At 40.0% G+C, this 22,452-nt stretch overlaps 1 protein-coding gene across 3 annotated transcripts in view; it reads left to right on the forward strand.

Annotated features, from left to right (window-relative positions):
- The first annotated feature begins 364 nt into the window (after positions 1–364).
- Positions 365–22,452, forward strand: part of CHCHD3 (coiled-coil-helix-coiled-coil-helix domain containing 3) — a 251,261-nt gene continuing 229,173 nt past the window's right edge. Inside the window, exons 1-3 of one of the 3 annotated variants that reach the window (XM_072964444.1) lie at positions 365–614; positions 6,345–6,448; positions 10,659–10,746. In XM_072964444.1, coding sequence (XP_072820545.1) covers positions 10,683–10,746 — 64 coding nt within the window. In that variant the 5' untranslated portion in view covers positions 365–614; positions 6,345–6,448; positions 10,659–10,682. The remainder of the gene's footprint in view (positions 615–6,344; positions 6,449–10,658; positions 10,747–22,452) is intronic. The other 2 variants (XM_072964442.1, XM_072964443.1) reach the window with 2 other exon arrangements.

Genomic DNA, 22,452 nt, shown 5'->3' on the forward strand with positions numbered 1-22,452 from the left:
TGTATCTTTCAGCTCGCTATCCTAAGTTTCTAGAATACTGTCTTCAAAGCATGCTTTGTCAGATGAATGAACTTCCTTGAAAGTTGCCCGGTAAGAAACTTTTCAGGCAGTAAAGACCATAACTCCCATAAGGCCATGCTCCCGGGGCGCTCTCCATTTGAAGGCGAGAATGTCCCAGCATTCATCGCGCCAGACGGAGACTACAATTCCCAATATACCCAGGGGCTCCGGAAACCTTGTCAAACACTGCCTGTTGCCATAGCATCCGGGTCCGCACCAACCAACCCGAGCGCTTCTGCTGTGAAGAGGCGGGCCGTTTGTATCTCCGACCAACCGGAGGCATTTTTGTTTTGGCGCGTGACAGGAAGAGGCGGGAGCTCAGGACCCGCGCCTTCTCCTTGCTTCTCGGGGTCGTGGCCTTGCTCCCGCTGTGCAGAGCGAGAGTCCGGGCGCGTCCACGCGCGTGTGTGCCCGTGGAGCCTGTAGTGTTCGTGAGGCCGCGCTAAGTGTCTGTGGAGGCAGAAGCAGAAGCCATGGGCGGGACGGCTAGCACCCGCCGGGTCACCTTTGAGGCGGACGAGAATGAGAACATCACCGTGGTGAAGGGCATCCGGGTGAGTGGCAGTGGTCGGGCGGAGGGCCAGCACTCGGACTCGGACCCTAAACCTCCGGCTTTTCCGGGTCTCGCTCAGCCTGGTTTCCCCCGTCCGGCTCCCCTAGTGTTGTCCGGCCCGAAGCCGAGTTCTCTGCAAAGAACTTTGAAGTTTATCAAGACTTGGGGCATTCTTTCTGAGATAGTTCCTGGTTGTTTGCAAAGTGCTGAGCACTGTGCCGGGGCGGCTGGGGGATGCCAGGTTGATTTAGACCCTGCAAGGGCTCGGAGGCCAGCCTTGACCGCATTGTTTACTACTTGTGGGACTTTATTTGAAACCCTTACCCTACTGTACCCATCTGTGAAATAGTCTTGTCTGTGTTCTCCTGGGTTCAGTAGCCAAACCTTGCTTTTGCACTGCCCACATCACCTCACTCAGGATGAATTGGCGTTTTAAGGAACCCTTTATCTCTTCTCTGTCATTTAGTACTCTCGGATACGGCCCATTCCCCCAACACATGCATACACACCTTAGACTTCTCTGGCCTGTCTCAGGTGACTTTTGGCTTCTCCTTCTACTTTGGCTCAACACCTTGACTCTCCCAGGCATCTCCTCTGTGATCTGCAGTGCCTAGGTTTTGGACTAGGCCCAGTTGCTTCAAGCCTAGCGTCTGCCAGTCTGATAGGACTTGAGATAGGATTGCAAACAAGTTGTTATACCACTGGAAGTAGTACAGTCAGTTCCGGCGGAGACACTGGATAGAATTTTTAAATGCTCCCCTGCATGTGTTTGATATATAAACTGAAAACTTGATTTTTCTCTAAGGTGTCAGTATACCAGTATTAACTTAATTAACACTCTCTGCTGCACCTGAATTTGGAGCCTCACAATTTTGAAAGTATGACTCCTGAGCCTAGTAAATAAAGCTATTTGATTTCAGAAAGTTATATACTGTTTTCTGTTTTTCCTCCTCTGTCATTACACAACCAGCATAAGTAAATTAAATGTGTGTAAATTGTCTAGCATTTGTTACTAGGAATTAAAACTTCTTAAGTATTTAAAGTGTTTAAAAACTTCTTATTCTGAAGCTGTTACCTTGAGAAGAATTTATTAAAGTTTTCCTTAGAGAAACTCAGACTGTTGAACTCAGTATTTGGTCTGTGATTAGCATATCCTTATATCACACTAATTAAAAGCAGTACTACATTTTGTAATAAAATGTCTGAGGCTGCATTCTTTACACTGTTGTGGTTTAGTTGGTACTCTTTGGAGTAAAATAAAAATTTCTGTGAACTCTTGAGTTTTATGCAGAGATTTGTTTCATCTTGCCTTTAGGCTTTGCGTCTTCCACACCAGAGGGTGAAAAGAAACAAAAGTAAGAAAAAGCAAAGTAAGTTTTGGGCGAGAAGATGTTGGCTAGAAAAATGTATAAATTCATATTCTCATGCTCTAGTACAGTGATGACAGCAAACAAAATTAAAACAAAATTGAGCCATAGCACAGAGGTTCATATCAAGTATTAGATAAGGTTAAATAGGATAAATAAGAAAAAGGGTTGATACTAGATTTAATGGAGAGATTGTGTGAAAAGCCTTGTAAAAAAAAACTTTTAAGAAAAGAAGCTATGTCCTTTGGCCACTCAGCTTGGTGGAAATATTCTTTTATTTTTTTCTTTTTCATAGAGTACATTGTATATTCTTATAGTTCAAGCACACACCATGCTCATTTTGACCTCTGTGCTTCTCTTTTCTTGAGTTTATACCCTTCACCTGGAGTGCCCTTGCAACGTTCTCCCTGTTGCTTTACATCTTTTTTCAAAGGTGACTTTCAATCTCTGAACTTCAGTTTTCTCACCTGCAGAATGATGAGGCTTGAGTACACCTCTAAGATTTCTATCTTCCATTTCTGAAATTCTGTGAGTCTAGTGGCATTGTAAGTTTCCTGTAGCCATACTCAGTCCGTTGCACTTTCCCATAAAAATAGCATGCTGTGGAATTGTTGACTACTTCGGAGTCATTCTGATTTCTTTGAGGTCATGGTCAAGATAACATCAGGTTGGAGTTAAACAGACCTCAGTTAAATCTCAGACTAGGCATTTACTAGTCTGCGGCCTTGCACTTCTCTAGTATTTCCTTATCTCCAAAGGGGAATATCATCTCTTGATTGTGGTAAGAAGATGAGGTCAGGTATTTAAAGCATGGGGCACATCGTAGATTAACCAAAGGCAGCTGTTATTAATATGATAGGGTTCCTTCGGCATCTGATGTTCTAAGAGTCTTTGGAAGTACTGTGTACTGTAGTGGAAAGAGCATGTGCTTTGAAACCAGGCAGACCTTAGTTTGGTCCTAGCTCTGCCTCTCACTGGCTGTGTGGCCCTGGACAAGTCACTTTGATTGTGTTTCCCTGTTGAATATATTTGATAATGTGTCCTACTAGTGATACTACTGTGTCAAGCATTATTCGTGAGAATTTGACATAGTGTATGCCAGCATCTAGCACGGTGCCTGGTACTTTGACAGTGTTTAGAACTTGTATGGGTAGTAGCTGTTACTGGAGCTGTTCAAGGGAATATGTAAACCTACGTGAACTGAAAATAATAGATGAAAATACGAGCATGTTTTGCTTGGACAAGTGTACCTGAGGGTTGTGGACTAGGGAATGGGACTTCTGAGTTCTATCGCTGATTGCCGGTGTAATTTTTTTTTGTCTGCGTGTTTTGTAGCTGTTTTTAAGGTGATCTGTATATTTTTCTTGGCTTGAAACCATCATTTTGTTTCTCTTGAGGCATGGAGAGGGGTAAGCAACAGTCTCAGTATCATAAGTGAGCTGCTGTTTTTAGCTCAGTTGATTAAAACAGTGCTAATAAGGCCCAGACTTCAGTGTTGAATTGTGGATAGGTTAGTTCAACTTGGCTGAGGAAAACGTGCCAAATTTGCCCAGTTGTCTGACATTTGTGCCATCACTTGTAAGAACAAGAGTGTACCAACAATGTAACATACTCAGTCACTGCTAGAAAACCAATTTTGTGTCCCCTGATAAGGATAGTAATTTCATCTTCATTTATCTTAATATACGAGGAGTAACACTTGGTAAGCAACGTAAACCTTTCCGTAACTAGGCTGTATTTATCAATAGACCATTTTTCCCAGATTTTTCTTGCTGAGGTCCTCAAGAGCTAGCAGTTAAAGGACTTAGTTACATTTTTAAGTTTATAAAGTTTCTTCTCACTTACCAGGGGTTATTTTCCTGGTATTTATAGGTTGCTCCCCCCCCCCCTTTATCCTTAACAGTTCACAGCTTTCCCCCAACTTCCATAAAATAACCTGTATTCTTACACCTGATTCCAACTTTGAATATGAAACAACTCATGGATTAGATGAAAGGTGACCCTCTTGTCTTGCCCTCTCCTCCAAGTCTAAAATAAATTTCTTGTGAGAGAAAGACCAAGCCTTTTGATTACTCATATTACATGTGCTTAATAGGATTTTTCTGAGCACCTGCTGTGTCTGCTTGAAAAATGTGCCTTCCCCTCAGCCTTTCACAAGTTTATCTCAAACATCAAAGCTGTGAGTGAACTCTTCCAGAGCAAATGTCAACTTCAATAAGTATCATTTTCAAAGTAATATTTATCCTGCTTTCCAGGCATAAACTAATCTCTGCAACTGGCCTTGAAGTTGCAAGCTGAAATTCACAGGAGCCAGTGATGGTGGTAAGGATACTTATGTGGAACACAACTTGTGCTTTGGGAAGTATTGGCAATTGAGAGCCCCTAAATGAAGAGATTATTTAATGTTGGATGTGATTAAGGATCCTGGAGAGAGTACATTAACAGAGGCTACAAATCCATTCAGTCATTGGGAGTGTAGACGAATGCTGTCGAGGTAGGTGATTGGTCCCTTTCCACTTTAGAGTCCATGAATCTCTTGGGTATATTGCCATGTTAAGCTTTCTAGGATTTTATACAGACAGTAGAAGTTCATGGTTTCCACTAGTAACAAATGCAGAGAAATGCAAGTGGTAAACTACAAACATAAGCTAAAATTGACATTTATATACATTTATATATAGATAGTTGGCATCCCCTGCTTCCCCCAAAAGTATTGGCGAGTAATTGCTTCCAAATAATGCAGGTTTTTTGAAGCATGTCTTAAAATGGTAGTTGGAAAGCAAATCAGTAGTCTCATAAAAAAAAAATCCCTGTGCTGCAGGGAAAGAGGACCATGTGAGAAAAATGGGTCTGTGTCCTTTCAGCAGCGTAGTAAGAAACATCTGGAGGAAGTTGAGAAAAACTTACTGAGGGGAGGGTCTGATTTGTTTTTGTCTCATGTGGTTCCTGTCTCTACCTCTTGGAGATGGGCAACTTAAAAGGAGTTCTTTTCCTCCTCTTACTCTGCTCCTTAGAAGCAGAAGTACTTTCTTTGGCTCACCAAGTCTCTTGTTTCTGAGAACATACTGGTCTCTGGGTCGGTGAGTCAGGTATTTGTGTTGATTTTAGATAAAACCAACCAAGGTGGGTGGGGAGGATGAGTAGGGAGATGACACACATCTTTTCCTCTTCTCTGGGGCACAGGTTGACATGGGGAGTTGGACAGACCAACCATCGGCGAGCCCCCCATTTACTTCAGTTTGTCTTTAGGAGCAGTGGAGGACAGGGTGGATTCTGCTCTGCTGGTTGGCCCCCTTCTCGTGGTCCTCCCTTGTATTAGAACAGTGGTTTTTAACTTAGTTCACAGACTAATGTAAATCTGTAAGCTATGGATTCTGCCCAGAACAATGCAATAAGCTGACAGTTTTGCATCCAATTGAGGAATTAACCCATAGACTCCCAAAACCATGTACCTCAGGGCATAATTCTAGCATTAGTGTGTGGGTTATTTTACCTTTCTTTGCTACAAACCATTTCTGTAAATTGCACTTGGTATTTGCCTTGACTGAGATTCCAGAGGTGTCTGGAAACCCGATCTAGTAGGTATAGATCTTTAAATAGGAAAAAAGCTTTTCTAAAGGAGTTACCCTGTTTAAGGAAAGATGTTTCCTAAAGAAGTTTCTGCTTATACAGAGGCTCCTTGTCCAGCACTTACAGAAGCTTGTGTTGTAGCTTTAACCCCTTTTTGGGTCCGTTTGCATCACAAAGAAGGGTTGTTCTCTGGCTACAAATTGTTTATAACCTGGGCCCAGCATCTCTAAATCTTGTCAGCTGTTTCACAGGTTAGTCACCTTCCAGTTCACAGAGGAGATCAGGTGAGTGGGCAGGCCTGACCTTATTACCGCAGCTGGAAGGTGAACTCAGCTGGTGTTAGCTTGAGATACAAAGGATAGCCTGGCTATTGCCTTCTGTCAGCATAGTTGTGACAGGACTGGGGAGAGGGTAGATCATGCTTAGAGTAAGCAGAGACGTGGCTGTAGGCTGCCGTGGGTGCTCTCTTGGAAGGGCCTGAGAATATGCTTATGAATGATTGCAAGGACAGAAAAAAGAGTGACTCCCAGGGCAACCCTACAACATGTTTGTTAACCTAAAAAATGAACTGTGTTCCTTTGGATGATGTAAATCGAACCAAAGACCTTATTGGGAAATGTTTTGAATTGATGTCAGAATTTGACATTAAGTAGCAAATTTTGAGGCATCTGATAAGCCACACAAATAAAAAGTTAACGAGAAATAAGTAGTGATTAAATTGAAAGAGACATTACACTTTTACTACCCAAAGAGCGTAGATAGGGATAAATGGGCACCTTATATTCTCGTACCAGGACTTTCGCACCGGCTTCTGGCAGTAGCTGTAGGCCTGGTCCTCATGCACCACGCGAAAAGGCGCTCAGCACTGACTCGGGTGGAGCTGTGAGAGTGAAACAAGGTGAGTGATCTGTTGAAGCCCAATGGCTGGAGCTGTAGTAGTGATAACTCTCCCAGATATTTGTGTAGCACTTTACAGTTTGCAGTGCATCTGTGATCCTTGCTTTGTGACTCCAGGGGTAGGTGTTATTACCTCAGTTTTTGGGTGCGGAAAGTGAGGCCCATGGAGTGACTCTCCTAGGGCTGTATAGCCAGTGGGTGGCCAGTGCTGCCTCCCCTATTCTGGGCCAGCTTCTTGTTTTACTCCCGAGGAATGATGCTTTTGAGGCTGTTTTAGGAGCTGGAAGGACTTTTTATGGTATTAATTTTGAAAGTAGCAATAGATAATGGCAAAGCATGAATTTTGATAAGAAGTAGGTGAAATGGTATTTAGGTGTAAGGGTGGCCTGTCTGCAGGATGAAGGTTTATAACTAATACTTGATTTTTAGCACTCTGATAGATAAACATTTAGTGTTGTTGTATTTCTTGGACTTACAGAAGTATAAATTAAAATATAAAATTATACCTGTCAAATTGGCATGTATATAGCTTTAAACACAAAACTATATTACATGTGTAACATAATATATGTATATGATAGTGTAATACATAATGTATATTTGTTAAAATACACATAGTATATTACAGCATACTATGTTAATATGGTACATTGAATATAATGTAGTATAATATATTGAGTAAACTTTATCTAAATTATGTATCAATTAAAATAGCTTTAAGATTCTAAAATTTAATAAGGGTCGTTTTATCTCCTTAAGAGGAAGTGATACAGTTTTACTTTATTGTGTGGGATTAAGGAGTATCTTGTTTAACAGTAGAGAAAGCACTGAACTAGAGAATGGGGGTTACTAGTTATGGTCCTGTTGCTGGAGGTTACTTATGATCCCTTTTTATCTCACCTGTGAATTGAGAGGATTGGAGTCAGTCTTAAAGGAATTTTCCTAAGATGTATCTCAGTTTTGCAGAGGAATTTCAGCAACAGTCTCAGTGGCTGTCAGTTGTCAGAAAAGATGCAGCTTCAAATAGAAAGTCCCTTGGCACTCACTTTCCTAACTTCCACTGTTCTTCGAAGAAAGGAGTCATGGGTTTTCTTTCAAAGATCACAGCCTTTGAGTTGTAGACTCTCCCTTTGTTGTCTTGCCTCCATTCTGGTTTGGGTCCTGTAGCTACAGAAGGATTTGAAGCTGGGAGTTACCATGATCAGATTTGCATTTTAGGAGAAATATTGATGGTGCCATGAATTAGGGCAGAGGAAATGGGGAGAAGAGATGATGAATTCATTAAATGTTTAGGGGTTGAGGAAGTCATGGCTCAGGGAATGAGGGAGAGAGGAGAGTTGAGGACAAGTCCTATGTTCTGATTTAGGAAGTTGATGGAGGTGGTGTCATTAATGAGATAAGGAAAGGAAGAGTGAAAGAGGGTTTTTTTGGCACACATGAATTCGGTTTGGGATGTGTTGGGTTTGAGGTGCTTGTGGTCTGTCCCAGGGGAGGTGTCTCTTAGGCAATTCAATGTTTAGGTCTGACTCTCAGGGTATAGGTCTTGGGCTAGAGATAATGGATTTAGAATTCATTAATTTATCAACAGCAGTTAAAAATCAAGGGAGTGAATGAGAGTTCCAATAAGAGCATGTAGAGTGAGAATATGAAGGCAAAGAACATGGAGGCCCCTAGCATTTAAGGGTAAGCAGGGGAGGGAGAGCCTGCAAAAGAGATAAGACTCAGTTGGAGTCCCAGGACAACCAGAATGGGGATGCCGGGAAAGCCGAGGGAGGGGTTTCCAGAAGAGGGGAGTGAGCAGAGGTCACTGCTGCTGAAGGGAAATCATATAAGCTGGATGCCTTATAGAAGATTTTTAGTATAAATATAAAAGGTTATTTATTTGGTCATTGGTGACTTTTACCGGAACACTTTCTCTGCTCTATTGGGTTACAAGCCGGATAGTGGTGAGTTAAGGAAGTTGAAATTGGAAGGAGGTCCTAGAAGTTGTAAGAAGGGGCTCACCCTGTTACTTGACCTGGAAACCTTGACGATTTCTGCTTCACCCACATCTTGTCGGACACTGACCCTGGTGGTGAAGGGGAGTGCCTGAGTGTGACCCTGAGACCCAGTCTTCCTGGGTTTGAATCCCAGCTCCATTACTGATAGCCTGTAAAATCCAGGGCAAGTTATTTAATCTGGCTGTGCTTCGGTTTCCTCACCTATACAATGGAGATAAAGTATCTCATAGAATGTTAAGGATTAAATGAGTAAAGTGCTTTATTGAGTGTGCCTGGCACATAATGAAGCACTCAGTGAATGTTAGCTATTTTGAATCCTTAATATCTTTTGAGTATGTTCTCCATGGATGACTATGTAATAGCTTTTTTTTTTTTTAACAATTTTGATGTGTAATATATGTATTATAAAATCAGCCTGCTTTCTGTGTACAACCCTTTCTAATAAATTAACCAAGTTGTACAGTCATCACCACAGTCCAATTTTAGAACATTTTCATCACCCTAGTACAACCTCTCATGCCCATTTCTAGTTAATCTCCATTCCCAGCTTTAGGCTTACCTACTTCCTGTCTGTATAATGTTCCCTTTTCTGGGCATTTCATGTAAATACAGTTATACAGTATGTGGCATTTGTGTCTGGCTTCCTTTACTTAATTGTTTTTTAAGTCTATCTGTGGTGTAGCATATATCAGAACTTCTTTTTATTGATGAATTGTAGTCCAGTGTATGGATGTATAATGTTTTGTTTATCCATTCACTGGTAGATGGATGTTTGTTTCCACTCTTGCTGTTATGAGTGATGCCGCTGTGAACATTGCTGTGCAAGTCTTTGTGTGGACATATGTTTAATTAGTTCTTAGGCTCCTTCAGGGATCCTCCTGCTTCTGTTCTTGTCCCCCTCCAATTTGTTTTCCATGCTGTAGCTAGAGTGATCTTTCTAAAATGTAAGTCTGATGGTGTCATTATCCTGCTTAAAATCCTTCAGTAGTGCCCAGTTGCCCTCAGGGTCAAGTTCAAACTCCCTAACGTGAAGGATTTACTGAGAGGCTTCAAAATCTAAAGTCTTATTTCCTTTTCCACCTTCTCTTTCACTTAGCTCTCTCCCCAGCTTCCTGCTTCAGCCATTCTGTCATTCATTCGTATTATTTCATTTATTTAACCATTCATTCAATTAACCAGGCTTATTGAGGCTCTGGGGATATAATAATCGATAGGACAGCCAAATCTTTGCTTTCCTGGAGCTTTTTTCCTAGTGTGAAAGGCAGGCAATAAACAAGAAAGCATCAGATACTGGTAAGTGCTATAAAGGAAATAAAAAAGGGTGATATAATAGTAACGGGGTGGGAGGGGGTGATGATCCTCAAATCTCCAGGCCTGAGTTCCTCAGAGCCTCCGCGTTGTTGCCAGCTGCCTGCTTGATATTTCCACTTGTCTAGTGGTGGGAAGCTCTGTTGCTTAACTATACCATCATGTGGTACCCTCTTCTTAGAGTGCCCTTATCCTACTCCTCTTCCTAAGTCCTGTTTGTCCTTCTCAGCCCCAGTTCCATGCCCAGCCTCACTCCCAAAGCCTTCTCGATGCCCTGCCCATCTGCCCATTATGCTATTATGGGCAGACTGACTTAAGTATCACCCTTCACATTATATTTAAATGCATGATGATTGTCTGTTTCTTCTGCTCCACTTTAGGCATCTTAATGCCTGTTGAATACCTAAAGTCTATCCTAGTTCCTGGCACAAAGTTGGTCCATAATAAAATCTGTTGAAAGAGGAATTGTTTGTGGTTAGCCTTGACCAGGAGGGAGGGAGGGACACCATTTCCTGTGGGACTGGAGGGAAGGAAGGAGCTAAGGCCTGCTGCATGCCTAAATTAATTTGTAGTATGGGGGAGGGAAGTTGAAGGAGTTCTGATGGCTTACATTTTCTCAGAGATTACAATTTAGAGCACAGTATAAAATGAGGGAAAGAGTTACTTATAATGAGCAATTAGCAGTGCATTAGAAGAAATAAAGAAGTAGTGCTGTGGGGTGCATCTTGAAATCTTAAAACTGTTCTTACTTGCTTTTAGTTTTATGGCTATTAGAGTTCGTCTAGTTTCTTTAGGCCATTTGTTATACATAGTGATATGGATGACTAAATTACTTGGATACTATTGTGCTGTTTTCTCTCTTGTTCTTTTATAATTGATTTTATTTTGATGTTGCTTTTTCAGCTTTCGGAAAATGTGATTGATCGAATGAAGGAAACCTCTCCATCTGGCTCAAAGTCTCAGCGGTATTCTGGTGCTTATGGTGCCTCAGGTATTTCAGAATTTTAATTTCTGAGTTCTTCATAGAAAAATTATAAGTGGTGAGAGTTCACTTGATAGTCAAGTTCTTTTGCAGTTCTGTCTTTTGTTATTTGGATGCTTGGCTTTTTACAGGGAATGCAATCCTCCCTTGTAGTATTTGCATATAACCTACGCACATCCTCCCATATACTTTAAATCATCTCTGGTTTACTTATGATACCTAAACACACTGTAAATACAGTATAAGCACTATGTAAATAGTTGCCTGCATGGCAAATTCTCGTTTTGCTTTTTGGGATTTTTCTGGAATTTTTTTTTCTGAATATTTTCAATCTGTGGATGTGGAACCTGTTTGGATATGGAGGGCTGATTGTGTACGAGGGTTTCTTTTAACATATTTTGCACTAAACATAGAATCTACTTCAAAGCAGTCTATGGAAAGTTTTTTCTCTTCCAGCGCCTGAATCCTCTGTTAGGTTTTGGAAGGTTATTTCATATCTTTTTGTGTAAAATGAGTTATTAATAGGGATATGAGAGGTTTAGGAGGTTTATAAATAGAAATTGGATTTAGAAAATATTGATTTATTGTTTCCAGATGGTAAAGTATCTTTAATGATTTTACTTTCTAATAGACTTCTTCTAAGTTTATAAACAGTTTATTCCTTCATAGTTAGTCTCACTTATTGATGAAAATACGGTATTAAATAAAATCCATAGAGAACTTTTAAGTGTTATTTAATCTGTGGATCCTGCAGGATAAGAAGATTATTTCTCTCTCCTTTCCTCTCTCCTTTCCTCTCCCCTATCCTTTCCATCTATTCATCCAACTAATATTTATCGAGTACCTGCTATGTGTCTGGCACTGTTTTTGTTGCTGCACTGTTTTTGTTGATGTATGGACGTGTTGTTTATTGGTGAAATGGCAATGAGAAAATAGTTGGAATGATTAAACTTGGACTAAATGAGAATCTTCTTTATTTATTAGAAAGGGACATTGTGTGGTAAATCTGGCTATAGACTGAAATACTTTGCGAAAGATGAGATGCTGCCCAAATGCCATTTACTTGGGGACACTTGTGACCCTCTTACTGATCATTAAGTCAGTAAAATGAATTAAGCTTCTGATGATGTTTAGAGCGGAAGGTACCAAGATGAGTAAGAAATAGTTCTTGTCCTTTTGAAGTGTGTTGTTTAATAGGAGCACTAGGAAGTGTTCATAGTTCATTAAGGTTACATAGAAAGTCACTACTCCTTGCCTGCTGGAAACCCTTTCTTTGGCTTCTGGACCACACTCTTGGTTTTCTTCCCACCTTACTTGTATCCTCAGTCAAGTCTTCTTTGCTGATTTCCACTAAGTAATCTCTTTAAATTGTATGACTTTTGAATCATTATGTAGATACCTTTGACTCCCAAAATGTCATCTCTACCTTTGACCCCTACCTGAAACTCGACTTAGAAAACTGCCTACTTGAAATCTCCACTTAGAGCTGTCTTCAACTTGACTTACCTAAAACAAACCTTTTCTTCTTCACGGTTGCTTCTCTTCTCCATCTTTCCGAGTAAACGGCACAGGTGGTCAGGCCCCAAACCTGGGATTCATCCTTGTTTCCTCTTTTCCTTAGTTCTTATATTAGGCCATTAGCTACTCTTGTCAAATCCATCTCTAAAATATGTTCAGGTTTGTTCAGGTATGTTCCTTCACGTCCATCTTCACTGCTGCAGCTCCAGTCAAGATAAATCATCATCTCTTACCTTGTCTTTTGCAGAAACCTCTTAACTGGCTTACTGCTTCCACTCTTGTCTCCCCCTCTGTGCTTTGCCATGCACGCAGTGGCCTCAGCAATCTTAAAAAAAATAAATCAGTTCATATCACATCTCAATGGTAGGTCTCCATGGTACTTAGAAGATAATTTGAACTGCTTTTCTTGGCATCTGAGGTATACCATGACTGGTCCCTTCCTGCTTTTCCAGAATTATCTTCTGATATATGGATATTTTTAAAATTGGAATTTAATCTAAAATATGATTTGTTCTAGGTAGATTTCTGTGTACTGCGTTAAAGAGATAGAATGATGATGAAATAGTGGTAACACTTAAATAATGTTTATCATGTGCCACGTACTCTGTTAAATCCTTTTCTTATCTCATGTAACTCCTGTAACCCTGTGAGAAAGGTGCTTTTATTAAGCCATTTTGTATAGAAAGAAACTGAGATTTGAGGTTATTAATTATCATCCCCAAAGTCACACAGCTGATAAGCAATGGAGGTGATGGTTGAATTCAAGTCTGTTTGCCTCTACAGCAGTTACTGGTAACCACTCTATTTCATTATAATTTGAATGACACCTTGCTTCTTTTGTAGAAAGGATGTGATAGAAACTAGTTGGAGGGAAAGAGCTGCCTTTTAGTGATGCTCTGCTTGAGTTTAGGAAAGCACGTTCTATCTATAAGTGAGTGTTGGTTCTTCTAGTTTTTTCCCATATTGCCTCTCATCCAGTAGTGAGTTGAAGGAGAGGAGGTGTTTTCCTTCTTGTGTTGGATTCTTAAACTGATACTGTTAGAGAGTGGGTGTAGATGGGGAGGCTTTCTGTGAACACTCGTCGTGTGGCCTGCAGAACATGACACTGACATTGTAGGAAGTTCTGGCTGTGCTGAGGTATCCATCCCTTCCCATTTCTAGGTTTTACATGACTCATGAACTTTTTGGTCTATGACAAGCCCAGGCCCTGGAAACTCTTTGAATGCCCCCTTATGTTTTGTTGGTTGGGCTAGAACTACGTTCTCTACGTGGTAGCCACTAGTCACATGGGGCTGTTAAGATTTAAGTTAGAATTAATTAAAATGAAATGCGATAAGAATTTCAGCTCCTTAGTCACACTAGTCACATTTCAATGCTTAGTAACCACATGTGGCTATTGGCTACCATATTGGACAGTAGAGCTATAGGACATTTTCTTTATTGTACAAAGTTCTGTTCCAGAGCTTGAACCTAGAATATATCAATGCTTGGCCTTGTGAGCTTCATCAAATGTTTTTAATGATGTGGTGACTGAGGTTATGGAGCTAGACAGCTCTGTGTATTTGTGAACCTTGTTTCCTGCCTTTTCCACATCCCAGCTCCCCCAGGATTGTAGGTTAATGGAAACTTCAGGGAATATTTCCCTGAGTTCTGCTATCTTAGCCTCAGTCTTTAGCACAGCTTCCTAACCTGTGTTTGTAGATCAGTTGGTTTCTTAGACTCAGAGTAGCTGGTGTACCCTCATGCCGTACAAATACTTGCTTTTTCTGTCTGCATTGTGATGTGAGAAAAGCTCAACAAAGCTAATAGCGCAGGCTCTTTGAGTATATTTCCCTTACCCATTCAAACCCAGCCCAAGAAAAGAAGTAAGATTTGGCATTTTATTTTGAAATGATCTTGCCTTTAGGTTAAGAATGCAATTAGACTATGATTGTGTAAAGTAACAAAGATTTATTCTCATAAAAGTTTAAAAAAATATATTTGTAAAAAGTAGAAAGCCTTGAAGTTTGTTCTCTTCTGCATTTGTCTCATTTGGAGTTTTAGTTAGTACCCCATAATTTTAAGATTTATAATTTAGATGGGTTATGAAGTAATTTTTCAAGTCTATAAAAATAATACTGATAAAAATGTCATCAGCCTTTTCTACATTTTTCACTGTCAAGTAAATTATATTTTAAGTGCGAGTTGAATTTTTAATATTTGTTAAAATGCTTTTCTTCCTTGAAGGACTCTTTAATTCATACCAGCCCTGGGCTATTCATATGTGTGAATATAGGGCATAGTTGATGGGCTGAGAACTCCAGGATTTCTGTATATAGGAACTAATACTGTATTTTGTCATATATATTGTTTTGAGAATATAATTTATGCTGTAAGAAGGTCATTTCCTCTAAAGACTTTACTCAAAATGTATTTTTTCCCCAAACCTTGAACCAGACCAATGACTCGTTGCAGTATCTGCATGTAACACTATTCAGGCAAAATAATGTACTGTGTGACACAGAGCAGATTATAATGCCATTTTAATAAATGAGCGTGCTCTAAAGAATTTAACTGTGTCATTGCTGCATCAGAATCTTTGTTATGTGCTATCTAAACTACATTGGTTTACCAGACTTTTTTTTTAAGGCTAGCATAAGGGAATACCTTGCACTTGGTACCTTGCATATAGTGCAAGAGATATCTTATACAAAACTTACCTTCTCATTAACATCTTGCATAATTTGATTTTAAAAATCCATGTTGGATATCGATTTTTTTCCTTTCCTCCTTGATCCTTTAGTTTTTCTGCCCTTTATAGTGAGGGCAGACCGCTCATGTTTAATCCTATCTAATGCTGCGGAAACTTTGTTCCCAAATCAATATGAAAAACCAGGCAGGAAATGATACTGGGAGGCTGTTTGTTGGTTTCCTAAGCCACTAGATGAAAATGATGAATCTGGAAAAAAAGACAAATGAACTCAATTTTATTATTATACTCACCATGCAGGTTTCTCTGTACATTACTTGTCACTGGGAAAAATAAGAAAGATTTGCCGATTTGTGTTAAGTGGATCACTGAGATCGCTAAGTATTTGGCAGCCTTAACAAATTGCAGGAAACCAATTTAAGCAGGAAACAGCACAGCCCAAACTAAACAGCCAATTTAGGGAAACAGATGCATCTATATGTTCTATGTATTTTTCTCCCGGAATCTGGCCCTCCTTATATTTAAACAGCTCTTTAAGGCTCATTTAGACCTAACAGTGTAGGGAGAGTTCACAGTAACACGCTACACTTGTTCCTTTGGGTTGAGTGAGTTACAAGAACTGAAGGGAGTTATAATATCCTGGTTTCCACCTTTTAATATGTGAAATTTTATTGATGCCAGTGATTCAACAGTGCTTTCTTTTGCATATACTGAAATAGTTTGCCTGACAGTTCCTAAAAGGAAGAAATGTATACACTTTTACTTTAAAGGTATGATCTGAATCAAATTCTCTAGTTAGTATATTCCATTCTTAAAAATAAATCCATAAACAGTCTACATTTAGTGGGTAGTTGAACTCGTTAGTAGTGAATGTAGTACTAATGTAGTACCCTTCACTTGCTCAGTTAATATTGTGGAGTAGGTGATTGAATAGGTAAGTGAGACAGAATATATAAGAGGTCTAGAAAATGCTTTAGGACTTTGAAGAAAGAAGGTCAAGAGCTTGGACAGGCTGGCCGTCAGGGGAAGTGTACCTTAGCCAAAACTTGAGGATAAGAGGGATGGGGATGTTGGTGCTGATGGTGTTCCTGGTGGGGTTAGTACACAGAGACCAGATAGGAGTTCCAGTAGCGGGTCTCATGGGTGTGAAGGCTGGGAAAATTACAGTTTTATCTTATCTTGTAGGCCCTAATGGTTATTGAGCAGTTTCATTTAATTTTAGGATGCGGATTTAGAAAGTTGCATTAGTTGCTACTTTTCAGATATACTCAGATGTTAACATTTTTATGGCTAAAAATGCAGTGCTGATTTTCTCATTGATATTTTTATATTTAACAAACAAATCTAACTGGTAAGAATATATGTTTTACACCATAGGACTGAATAAAACAGTTTTCATTTTCATGAAAAAATGAGCATCCCCATAAACATTTTTGTTTGTCCTGAAGTGGCTCTATATCAAAACAAAGCAAAACAAAAAAACCCACCGTTGTCCTCCACTACTTGAGGTCCGTGGAGAGTAAAGCAGATGCTTTCTGAGCAGGGAAGGTGAAATGGTGAAATGGTACAACTGGGTTCCTGGAAGGCTCACGTACAGTGGGAGTTGGAAATTGCAGGTAGGGAAGACGGCTGCGACATGGTCAAGGAACAAGTGGCAGAGGCAGACGTGGATTTGGCGGCTGTGGCTACGTCACACTTCTGTCCTTTCTCCCCCTGGGCTAGAGTGCTTTCCCCTGTGCCACTTGATTCACCACTCTGTGATGTATTTATTTTAAGAAACCAGCACAAATTTAAACTCACTCTGTTTTGAGATTGAGAAGAGAGCATAGAAAAATAAAAAAAATGAAACAGATCATTGACAATATAGTGTATATTCCATGGTATTTTGGGATGGTTGAAAGGGGAGTCACACAGAAAAGCAAAAGCTGCAGCACAATAGGAACGGGATTACAGAGAGAGAAGCTTGGTAGGTCCTGAAATGTCAGTGAGTCGCACCTTCCAGTAGTTTTCTGTGGCTTGGAACTTCTGCCCTTTGATTTCCTAGCGAACTGACTGACCACTGACCTCAGCTGCTTTTTTATTAAATCTTCAGAGGCCCCTGCCCTGTGACTGTCTAATTTACTTTCCATTAGTGCTTTCAAGTGTTATGAAATCAGGTGGGCCAGATATTCCCCACCTGTTCCTAAGTTACTAGAAATAAGCAGCTGTTTTCTTAGGTGTATTGCATACTGTAGGTGAGAAATATGGTTATGCCGTGGGGCCACTGGACTCAGGAACTGGAGAGAAGTAACTTCAGTGACCGGCGGAAGAACAGAGAAGCTTTTTTTAAGGTCTAGCTTTATTTAATTAATTAATTTATTTACTCTTTCAAGTTGAAGTATAGTTGATTTACAATGTTGTGTTAGTTTCTGGTGTACAGCATCATGATTCAGTTATAACATATACATATTCTGTTTCATATTCATTTTCATTATAGGTTATTACAAGATATTGAATATAGTCCCCTGGGCTATACAGTAGGACCTTGTTTAATCTATTTTATATAGATTAAACTGCTAATTCCAAACTCCTAATTTATCCCTACTCCCCTTTTCCCTTTTGTTAACCATAAGTTTGTTTTCTATGTCTGTGAGTCTGTTCTGTTTTGTAAATAAGTTAATTTGTATCATTTTTTAGATTCCATGTATAAGTGATATCATATACTTGTCTTTTTCTGACTTAATCTCCAGGTCCATCCATGTTGCTGCGAATGGCATTATTTCATTCTTTTTTATGGCTGGCTAGTATTCTGTTATATATGTATATATACATACACACACCACAACTTCTTTATCCATTCATCTGTTGATGGACATTAGGGTTGCTTCCATGTCTTTCTTCCTATTGTAGAAAGTGCCGCCATGAACATGGGGGTGCTGTCTTTTCAAGTTAAGAGTGTTCTCCGGAAAAATGCCCAGGAGTGGGATTACTGGATCATATGGTAAGTCTATTTTTAGTTTTTTAAGGAATCTCCATACTGTTTTCTATAGTGGCTGCACCAAATTACATTCCTACCAACAGTGTTGGAGGGGTTCCCTTTTCTCCACACCCTCTCCAGCATTTATGTTTGTGGACTTTTTAATGATGGCCATTCTGACCTGTGTGAGGTGATACCTCATTGTAGTTTTGATTTGCATTTCTCTGATAATTAGCAATATTGAGCATCTTTTCATGTGCCATCTGTCTGAGAGAAGCTGTTTTAAAGACCCTTACTGTTTTTTGCTACAGTAGGATTTGGACACTGAAGTCAATTGTGGGATAGTGGATTGTGTTTTCTGATAGAACAGGTGTTATTACTGAGCATAACAATGAAGTAAATCATGGATATCACTAATAGTATATCCTAAACCACAAAGAGAAAACAGCTGTAACATATACATTTTATAATCCTGATTCAAGGTTTATAAACTATCAGACATTGGTTATGTAAGCAGCTGTAATGAATGACAAAGTATAGGGCATACAATACATAAAAACACCATTTTTGATTTACATTTAATATGCCAGCTGTAAAATAAACACTTGATTAGCAATATTTTTGCCTTTCTTGGAATTTGATAGACTTTGAGGGCGTCATCTAAACGGCCCAGATCTCTTCAAATAAGAGAATTTCAGAATATTTTCATACTGCAAACAGAAGTGTTCAGAATCAATCCACTGACCCTTCTACCTATCAACCAAATAGTAGGTTATTGTTGTTAATGTTGATGTTTTTCCTTGTAAAAAACATTTTAAAAAGTGTGATCTGACCCAGGATTTCATGTCTTCCCTTTACCATTTCCTGTCTTCCTGGTTTATTCAGAATTACATGTCCAGTGCTCTGTATTAGGCCAAATTAGTGCTACCAGGGAGCAATAAGTGCTTTTAAGTCCTCTTTTAAACCTGTTCTGCTCCCAGGGCCACTTGACACTGTTGACAGCTGTCACTGTATTTGAGTATTTCTTGAAAAGCTCTGCGAACCGCTGAGGAGCATTACAGTAAGGCCTTTCAAGCTTTTTCACAGAGTTGCCGCCGCACGTGAAGGTTCTGGTTCTGCGTGCACTGGTTCCCCTGACTGAGTGGTTAATTGAAATATGGGTTTTAATTAGCCAGCATCAAATGATTGGAGTTTGAAATTCCTGGGTAGTAACTAACTGTCCCCTTAGTCAAAGGCCTGAGGCAGTTAGAACACCTCACGGATTGTGTGGTGGGGAGCCACTTGTCTGCTGAAAGCCCTGTGTGTTGATGTTGGTGGGACTTGATTGTGTTTTGCTGATTCAGCCCCATTGTCGCTAGAGTCCTTCAGGGGCACCCAAAGGCCTTGCTCTGCATTTGATGAGTAGCAGCAGAGCCTTGCACTCTCTACATTTTCCTTTTCATGGTTTCCAGTCTTAGTTTCTCCCATCCCTGGTGTTGCTGCCCTACTCTGGCCACCATCCTCTCTCTCCCGCGTGTTCTCACCTTGTCTCTTGCTTGAGGTCCTGCCCTTCAGTCTGTGCGCCAGTCTATTCTCTACAGAGAATGTAGAGAGTGCAGCCCTAGTAATCCTTCCAAAGTGTAAAACCAGTCATGCCATTCCTCTGCTTAAAGCTTGAGAGTCTCCCTGCTTCCTCTTGGGGTGGAGTCTAGATTTCTCAGACATAGCCCACAAGGCCCTGCACGGTCCCTCTCCATTTTAGTCTCCTTGTCATCTCCCAGACCTGCTTGCATCATGCTGAACTCTCTGTCTAGCTATACTGAAGTTCTTGAGTCCTTGAATTTGTCCCTTTTGGTCCTTGACCATGTTGTCTCTTCTGTCTGAGCACTGTTCCTCCATGTGTCTACCCCAACCCCAGCCCACCTTGCCTCCCACCCATCTTTTACCTGTAACTCTTCCTTATTGTTCAGACCCCTGCCTAGAAATCACTTACCTTAGGAAGTTCTTCCTGACTCCAAGTCTGGATTAGATACGCCTCCTGTGGGGTCGCCCACCCCCTGTATGCACATATCCTGTCACAGCACTCACCACACGGTGCTGGATTGCTATCTACTTACCCTTCTCCCTCAGATTCCACAGCTTTTATCTGCTCATTTGTCCTCTCAGGACCTTCTTTTCTGATACTTGTTTCTGCACTTTCTGTTGCCTTGGTGTTGACCTCTTTTTGCTCGGGTGAAAAGCATTTTTAGGGCAGTCTTTGCTGCAGGTAAGCATTGACCTGTTGAGGTCAGATGATTAGGCAAAGTTGGATAAAAGGAAGCCTCAGAGGGTTGAGGACTCCCCTTCACCTTTTCTTCCACTTGGCTGCGTCTCAACGTGTGACTCAACTATCGTAACGTTTTTCTTCCTGAAAGGATGGTCTCTCTGCCCTTAGTCACTTACTTAAGGCCCCGGGCCAGCTCTTTGAAGCCTGGGGGCTTCGTGTCTGGTAACTCAGGAATGTTGAGGATTGGTTTGGCTTCTGGGTGAGGACTGGAAGGAAGACCCCCTGCCTGCATCCCCTTGGGCCTGTAGGGGAGGACTGGGAGACCAGGGAGCTGGCTTCCCTGTGTGTTCAGAAGTATAGATAGCTAAACGCTAACTATGATCAGAGGAAAATGCAGAATTTGGTGTAGCTTTTATGGGCATTTACTCAACACATCCCGTTTCCTCCTTATTGCCATGTGACGATAATTCATTATTACTATATCAGATTTGCCCTACATCTTATTTGCTAGTTTTACTAAGTCCTTCAGATGTAATTAGTCTTGCTGTTGACATAATGGTCATCTCCTGACTTTAAAAAATAAGCTAAAATATGGATTGCTGTATGTCAACTTTGGAGGATGAACCTAAAGAATGATATGAAAATCAGTTACTATAATCAGGACAGATGTGATTTAAATAAAAAAACATTAAAACAATTTGAGATTGACAGTTCACCCAAAAGATTTTTATTGTTTTATTAATGCAACCAGCTAGGTTATAGACTCTAAATATTGTCCTTATAATTGTTTAAATAAATTAATTTAACAGAATATAATTATTTGAACAAAATACCTCTAACAGTCCCCAATTCATTTTCCTTCTTAAAACTTGTGCTTTTAGCAAGAAGGGGTGACTTTAACTCTCTGTGTGCTACATGCACACTCGAAGGCCGATCAGCTGTCTTCTTTGTCTCTGGTAGGAAAAATGAGGCCGAGCAAGCATCCTCTGTTTAAATTTTAGGGCACCCTACGTACCTGTTAGCATAATGTGTTTTGTTAGCTTTTCTAGGTAAAGTGTTGATTCTCTGGCAATTTCATGAGATTGAGTCCATAAGCTGCTTTCGTGACATCTTTATACAACTTTTCTAAAAAGGTTGCTTTAATATTCCTTCTCAGAAACTTTTTAGAGCGATTATTACAAGATTATGGGAGGTTAGAATCTTCTTTTCATGATTATTCTTTGACCATTGACATTTTGTTAGTTTTTTAATAAAAAATCTTTAGGAAAAACATGGGCTGTGTAATTAAAAAATAATTTTTTATGAAGCCCGATAAACATACAAATGATAAATTGTTGCTTCTGGTTCTTCTTTTCTCGTGCTGTTGAACGTTATACCTCTACTGATATAGCCAGTTTCATGACCCACATTCATCGTTTTGCAAAAATGACATTTGCAAAAAATGGCAAAGTAAAAATTTAAAAATAGTAATTAAAAAAAATTGCTTGTTTTTTTGTCTCATTGTTGCTTATAGGACTTTGACTTAAAACTTTTGAGAGTCATGTTGTATTTTGATTGAGAACGACCTTCTTTTTGTCCAAGTAGAACTCCTTTAGTTGAACAGTACAGAAGCCTCTGTTGTTAGTACTCAAGCCTACAGTGTTATTTCTGATGTACCTCAGGAGGCATGATTTGTTTTGAACTAGCCAGACCCAGAATGAATGATGCAGAAGCCGACTGAAATCACCAAGTTTACTTTGCTGGCAGTGATGCAATGTGATTGTATGCTTTTGATAATGGGATTCCAAAGGAAATTAACTTCGGTTTCTTCAAATAGAAAATGGACAGGCTATAGCTTAATTGTTTCTGAATAGAAGTTTGTGCATGCGCACACACACACATAGTGTATGTTTAGTGTTCAGAGGGCTTTTGCCGCTTGATGGTGTGTCTTCTTGTATAAGTTAACTCAGATTCCTTCAGGATAAGATGAAGAGGCTAATGTCACATGGTTGTCATGGAGACTAAATGGGATAATGTACAGGTGTTGAAATGTAACAGGTAATCAGTAAATGTCCTCCCTTTTTTTCCTCTTTAACATAGTGTCCAGGGCTCTTACTGCACTGCCCTCTTTCACACTCCAGGTTGACTCTGCCAACCTTTCTGTCCACTCTCTGCCTTTCACTTGGTGTTCTGTGCCCTTCTTCCAGCATTTATTTAGTGCCGGCTATGTGCCTGACACTACCAACTAAGTTCCGGGATTTCCTAGATGAACAGAGCAGAGCAATGCAAATGAGCTGAAATGGAGATACACTTGTATCATAAAGAATT

This window comes from Vicugna pacos, chromosome 7 (genome assembly GCF_048564905.1).
Source record: "Vicugna pacos chromosome 7, VicPac4, whole genome shotgun sequence".
Taxonomy (NCBI): Eukaryota; Metazoa; Chordata; class Mammalia; order Artiodactyla; family Camelidae; genus Vicugna; species Vicugna pacos.